The sequence below is a fragment of the Myotis davidii genome, unplaced genomic scaffold (genome assembly GCF_000327345.1).
Source record: "Myotis davidii unplaced genomic scaffold, ASM32734v1 scaffold93, whole genome shotgun sequence".
Lineage (NCBI taxonomy): Eukaryota > Metazoa > Chordata > Mammalia > Chiroptera > Vespertilionidae > Myotis > Myotis davidii.
This window is the reverse complement of record NW_006292095.1, coordinates 5,171,223-5,178,296: the sequence shown is the minus strand read 5'-3', so window position 1 is coordinate 5,178,296 and position 7,074 is coordinate 5,171,223. Positions and strand designations below refer to the sequence as shown.

The following is a 7,074-nucleotide window of genomic DNA, read 5'->3' as shown; positions in this document are numbered from 1 at the left end:
GCCGAGAATTGCCAGTGCCACCCAAAGCTGGGAAAGAGGCAGGCAAATGTGCTCCTTCAGAGCCTCCAGAAGGATCCAGCCTTGTTGATATCTTGATTTCAGACTCTGGCCTCCGAAACTAGGAGAGAATAAATTTCTGTTGTTTGAAGCTACCAAAGTTGTGGTAATTTTTACGGCAGTCTTGGGAAACTAACACACTTACTGATCATTGCCTCTTTACAAATCAATGTCCAAGAGATGGACTTGGTGGTCACAGGTGTAGCACAAACTCAGATGCTACAGAGATGCCTTTCCCACAGATCAGAGGTACCTAAGAGGAACCACAGCAAGGCAGCTTTGTAACCCCACCTAATTCATCACAGAATGTAAGCAGATGCCCATTTATTCATAACCTCTTTTATTATATCCTCACTGATGTATTTGTTTAATGCAGCTGTTGTGTCGTTATTTTTTTTAAAGGCTAAAAAATAACTGTGGCTTAAACAAGGTAAAAGTTTATTTTTCTTTAAGAATCTTAAAAATAAGCAGTCCAGGGTTATAATGCTGTCTCTACACCGTTGGACACCAGGCTCTCTGGTTTTTCTGCCATTTGATGGCAGATGTTTCCCATCTTATGACCCAAAGTGACTACTTCCATTCTTACCATCACACCTGCATTCCAGTCATCAGGAAGGGAGGTGAGGAACTGTACACTTCAACTGGCTAGAACTTAGCCACATACTCACATCCAGCTGCAAGCAAGGCTGCAGTGTATCCATGGTGAGGCCATGTGCCCAACTAAAACTTAGGTGACCTATTTCTAAAGAATGAAGGGAAGAATGGAGAATGGGTTGCAACTTCTGCCCACAGGAGACAACAAACACCGGTCTGATTTATCAGTGGTCTTTCCAATCTGGGGCCCAGGGATATGGGAGAAAAAGCCTAAAAATGGAAATTCAGGGATGGGAGCACTCCCACCACCCTTCTGACTGAGTATAGCATGAAACAGAGCTTTGGAAATCATCTTATGATTTTCATGGCATAAGATAAGCATGAAAAGGCTACGCATTACAGTGATCCTCCTTCTCCCATCCCCTGTTATGGGTTGAATTGTGTCCCCATAAGATATGTTGAAGTCCTAACCCCCAGAACTGGTTAATGTGACCTTATTTGGAAACTAGAGGCCCAGTGCACAAAATTTGTGCATGGCAGGGCGGGGGGCAGGGTCCCTCAGCCAGTCCTGCATCCTCTCGCAATCTAGGACCCCTTAGGAAATGTTGGACTGCCGTTTTAGGCCCAATCCCTGCAAGCAGTCGGACATCCCTCTCACAATCTGGGACTGCTGGCTCCTAACCTCTTGCCTATCTGCCTGCCTCATTGCCCCTAACCACTCACCTGCCTGCCTGATGGCCCCTAACCACTCACCTACCTACCTGACCTCCCCTAACTGCCTCTGCCTCTGCCTCTGCCTTGGCCTCCGCCATTGCAGCTTCATTGGAAGGACATCCGAAATGACATCCAGAAGGTTGTTCAGCTATCTGGTCTAATTAGCATATTAGCCTTTTATTATTATAGATGAGGTTTTTATAGATGTAATCATGTTAAAATTAAGTCTTACTGAGTTAAGTTGGGCCCTGATCTAATATCTGGTGTTCTTAGAAGAAGAGGTAAATTTGGACACAGACACATGGGAGAAGGCCATGTGAAGATGAGGGCAGAAGTTGGAATGATACAGCTACAAGTCAAGCAACCAAGGATGGCCGCAAGAGGCAAAGAGAGATTCCTCCCCTAGAGCCTTCAGAAAGCATGATCCAACCAACACTTTGATTTTGGACTTCTAGCTTCTAGAACTGTGAGAGAGTGCATCTCTGTTTGTGGTAATTGTTTATGGCAGTCCTAGCAAACGAATACACTATCTTCCTTTTTCTGGTTCCTTAGGGCCCCCTTCTCATGAACCCTGACTCTGTCCCATAAAGCACTGACATCTGGAAGTGCCCTCTGTCTCAAAACCTTCTGTCCATCCTTTAAAATTTAGCTCATTGTAAGTGCTGCAAGGGCAATGATAGGGTGAGCCAAACCAGGACCAAAATGTCAGGCACAAGCCAGACCAGGGTCTGAACGTGAGAAGAGGGCCAGAGGGGGAGATGTTCAGTGACATGGATATGGAGCCAGTGGAATTGGTCTGAGGTGGGGAGGAGCCTGCAGAAGAAAGATAAAGTAGGGTGCCCACAGTGACCAAGGACAAGTGGGTCCAAGATCCAGGCTGTCGATAGAAGCAGGACCATACAAGGATCAAAACCAGGACACCTGGAACTAGTCCCAGCTTCATATTCTAATGACACCACTTACACTGGAGAAGCCCTTTCGGTTTCCAAACCATTTTTGCATACAGTCATTTGTTCTTCAGAACCAATCTGCATGAGCTGAGTAGAGCACTAATAAAATCTCCTCTTGATTCACTGGCAAACAACATGTCAGATGCTAAGTAAATTGCTCAGCATCACATAACTGATTATAGCAGTGTGTGCAGAGAGAAGAAAATAAACTTTGGAGTCTGGTAGACTGCATTAGAATCAATACACGCAAGCTATTTGATTTCTATGAAACTCTGTGGTTTTTTTTGAGACTATTTTTTATTTGTGTCACTAATATAACATTTGTAGTGACACCAAATAAAACAGTAATATTTATTTGTGCTCAATAAATTATCATCTCTTTCCTCCTCCCTTTTTTCCCCCCACATTTTTTTAAAATAATTCTTTATTGTTTCCTCCTCCCTTTCTTACTTGTTTTCCAGCTCTGAATTCTGTGCTCTTTATACTACCAACCACAGTGTTGCATTTAAATCTTGGTTTCTCACAAGTCACCTCTCTAGAAGTCAGTCTCTTCATCCATTTTATCAAAAGATTGGTCTAAATCATGTATGTGGTCTCTTCCCGTTGGGATAGGCAGGGGCCTTATGTTTTCAACAGACCAGTATTTCAAAGTTCACACCTGTTGTCCCTAACATCGCCATCAGGGGGCACCTAGCACTGCTTATGCCTTGGGTGGAACAGATACTGAAGGTGCTAAGTAAGCTCTGCCTAGGACTTCACAGAACTTGAGGAGAGCCAACCATCCCAGAAATGCTCATTCCCCTTCTGAAGACAAGACAGGAGAGCAAGGGTTATTCTCTATTTATTTTATAGATGAGGGAAGCATTTTGATTTTCCTTAATCGCCTAACAGGATGAGCTAATGAAAGGTCAGATGGCCTTATGGAGTTTCTGCTAATCAAACTGAGTTGTGCATTATGCTTCAAGCACTCACTAATTAGCCTAAAGCTGACTACATCCAGGGCTTTATGCCTGGAGTGGGGGGAGCATTAGCAATACTCTCCATTGGAGGCACCCACTTCCCCTCTGGACACAAACACAGACATAACCCTCCAGAGGCCTGAGAGGAAGCCTGGGTCTTTGGTTTTCAGGAAGGAAGCATAAAGAAGCACTATTTCCATGGCCTTCGCCTGTGCCGCCAGGACAAGAGGAAGAAGCTGCTCCTGCTCTATGGAGGTTGAGGAATGAAGTCGGTGTGGAATTGGAGCCCACTGCGTGCTCATGAGGACCACAGCCTGAACTTACCTTCATTCCCCAGAAGAATCTACCATGGGGAGAGCCTGAGAAAAGTCCCTCAGCTTCCCCCATGCCCTAATTCTACCTGCTCCTTAGCAGTGTCTCCGGAAAATCCAGTCACTCCTCACTCCCTCTCTTCCAACTCAGCCCCCTTCTCCCTGTCATTTCTGCCCCATGCCCAGCTCCTGCTAACAGCCTCTGGCAAGACCAGCGATTCCACGGGCTCTTTCATTCTCAATGGCCTGTAAGTCTTCACAGCTGTAGGTTCAGAGGATGGTTGTTTGTCTTCCACAGTTCAAGTGCTCAGGCCTCATGCTAACAAACACAGCCTGCTCCCCATCCAAGGATGTAAATCTCTCTCAGCCTGACACCTGGTCACCAGTTGCTGGAGAAACAGCCAGAGAGGTTGCCTCTCCACCTGTCAGATACACTGGTGACAATTCGCAGATGGAGTCCACAGCTCCAGTGCAAGTCTAAACACTCCAAAGGAGTCTGACAGCTGGCACACGGGTATCTGTCAAGCAAGACTCAAGCAGTATGAGTCCCTGGATAATGTTCAAGAACAGTTCTACAAACCAGAATCCTTCTCCATTCCCTCCCTCTTCCCCCTGACAAATCACCCTTCTCCCCTGCCTAGGACTGACTAGGCAACTTTCCTCAGTGATGCTGAGAAAATATTCAGAGATAGGAGAGGCGGCCCTCTTATCCCCAGGCTAAAGCTAGACTTCCTTTTCCACTAAGGGTTCAAAAGTTGAGTCCTTGCCCAGAAACCTTCCACACCTCAGACAGCAGAGATCTCACACTGGCCTGGGTTGAAAAGGAGAAAGCCATCTTTGGTATGCAAACATCCTAAGAAATAAAACCTGGGCTCCTGGAGAAAAGAGAACAGCCGAGGCCAGGTCCAATTCACAGGGAACACCCATATGTGGACATCCACCGAGCTTATCCTCAGGGCAGATCGAAGTTTTATAACTCTGGAGCTCCTGAACCTAGCCAATGCATTGTACGCTGCTGTCATTCAGCACATTAAACTTGTTTATGATTTACAGGTTATCCTGTATATCAGTCCAGACAATGGCCTCTGCTCAATGGGGTTTAAATAAGAAGTCACAAAAAGATCCAGCGATTTCCATAAAAATGTGCTTTCCATAGAAAACTGCCTGATAAGATTCATAAAAATTGGAATAAGGAAAACAATGATCAACTGGCTCAAACTTGTAACTCCAGTTTTACTTCCAGAGGATACTATAGATTTCTGCAGCCCAGGAAAGGGAGTGGGGAGGTAGAGGTTAGGAAAAGAATGGGAAATGTCAGAATATATTTATAGCCCAAGACATATGCCCAACACAAACAATGCTCCGTGCCTCCAGAAATGAACACGTACAGTGCAGAATAAAACTGGTTCCTGCTGGCACCGGGATCGTAGGAAGCCGCCACTGGCTTATAGCATAGGAGCTGACATATGCTCCATGTGCCCTGATCCTGAGCCCAGCAAACGCAATCCGGTGGACACTTTGCTCAAGTCCTGTGGGTAACATGGCTTTGCTACTCACTTGAACTGGATTCCAGGAGTTTTGGAAAGGGTGGGGAGGCAGAAGTATCAGCGGCTCAAGCTCGCTCCCCTTTATCCAAGCAGATGTTTCATTTTCATTTCACGAGGGTTAGGAAGAAAGGAACAAGGATTAGTCCTAATTTATTGCCGCTGTCGAAAGCCAGCTCTCAGAAGTAAGTGGATTATGGAAAGAAAACAAATGGAGAGAAGAGAAGGCAATGGATGAACTGCATTCAATAATATTTATTCAGTTGATTTTAAAATGTAAAGAAGGGATCCATTCTAATGGTTCACCTTCTATGAACCCTGGAGTCCCCCCCAAACCCTGAAGAAGTCCTTCTGACACTGTTGTGAGGTAGATCGGAACTATTCTGTGTCTAAAGTGAGGGAGGCTGGTGCTTAGAGAGCCCTGGTGAGGAAGCCAGGGACAAAAATCCCAAACCTTGACCTTTTTTAGCTTCCTGCTCTCAGCCTGGGCTGCTAAGCCTAGAGGACACTGAGTGGTTCATGGGGGCGGGGGGGATAGATTGAGGGGTACTCTTTCTGCCCTAAGCACATGCACACAAGTGAGCAAGGTGCCCAGCCAAAGCCAGCCCTACCGCTCCAAGGGCAGCTGGGCACAGGCAGCCCGACCCTCTAGCTGCTGAGGTATTGGTGAAGTTCAGGAATGGGATTTAAAAGTCTTCTCTCAGAAAGAAAGAGAGGGGATGGCAAAATGCCCGCTTGGTAAGGCTTCTCCTCCCAGTCCGTCCCCACCTCCCCATCCATGGCCCAGTCATCAGGTTCTGGAGGGCAGAGTTTTCCAGCTGGGAAACTCCACGGGGGTTGTTCTAAACAGAGGCCAGAGCTTTCCAAAGGTTCTGGATCAACGATCAACGGAGCTCTTGTTTCTTGTCCTTCAAGGCCTAAGAAATTCCCCAGGAAGCCCTGGAAAAAATGAAGACAGCAAATCTTGGGGTGGGTGGGACACAGGGTGGGGACAGGGGACCCAGGCGGTCAGGGACCCTGAAAACCCCTAATTATACAAAAGCCTCGGCCCCACGCAGCCACAAGCCTACGGGACTCCAGCCCAGCCCTGTCTCTACCAGCTGGAAGAACTCGCACTGTGGCTTCCTCACTCCCCTCAGACCCTTCAGACCTTCAGTGCATTCTCACCTTCCTGGCTATCAACCCTTCAAAGAAACCAGAACTGGCGCAAAGGACTTGGGGGGAGGGCCTCCAATGGTCTCTGTAAGCCAAAGCCAGCCGGAGTGGTGACAAGAAATCCGGGCGGCCGTGGAACGGGGCTAGAAACCCAAAACTTGAGCTGACCTTGCGGGCCGGAGGCCTGGGGGACAGCAGCACTTCCCTGGCGCACACGTGGGGCGCTGGGGTGAAGAACAACCCCGCGGCCCCCCTTCGTTTCAATCCTACGCTCGGGTGGATCAGATGCGGGAAAAGAATAGACTTCGGTTTTCATTTTGGTTCCCTAATCCATGTCTTCCCTTCTTTCCATGCAGAGTCCCTCCCCAGCCCCACCTCCTCCTCTCGAACCCCAAACTCAAAACAGGGACCAGAGGAGGCACCGAGTGTTTCCCGATCCCGAGCTGTCAGCCCCTTGGCCGCGTTACCTACTCGTTGAGCGGTGGGCACCGCCGGGACTCGGAAGGGCGGGCGGGGGCCTCAGGGGTCCAGGAAGGGGCGCCGGCAGCGGGGCCCTCCTCCCGCCGGCCGCGGCGCAGCAAGCGGCGGAAGACGCAGCGAAAGTCGGGGCTGCGGCAGTAGATGAGCGGGTTGAAGGCAGAGTTGGCGTAGCCCAGCCAGTTAAGGGCCAGGAAAGCCTGGTCGGGAACCAGGGAGGGGCCCCCAAGGGCGCGCACCACGTTGGCCACAAAGAAGGGCAACCAGCAGAGAGTGAAGGTACCCATGATGAGGCCCAAGGTGCGCAGGGCCC

The 7,074-nt window shown here is 48.6% G+C and overlaps 1 protein-coding gene across 1 annotated transcript in view; it reads right to left on the bottom strand.

The window, feature by feature from the left end:
- Window positions 1–4,217: 4,217 nt before the first annotated feature.
- The window catches only part of ADRB3 (adrenoceptor beta 3), a 3,622-nt gene continuing 765 nt past the window's right edge, over window positions 4,218–7,074 (bottom strand). Inside the window, exons 2-3 of the mRNA XM_006765588.2 lie at window positions 6,756–7,073; window positions 4,218–6,068 (exon numbers count right to left, since the gene is read on the bottom strand). Coding sequence (XP_006765651.2) covers window positions 6,047–6,068; window positions 6,756–7,073 — 340 coding nt within the window. The 3' untranslated portion in view covers window positions 4,218–6,046. The remainder of the gene's footprint in view (window positions 6,069–6,755; window position 7,074) is intronic.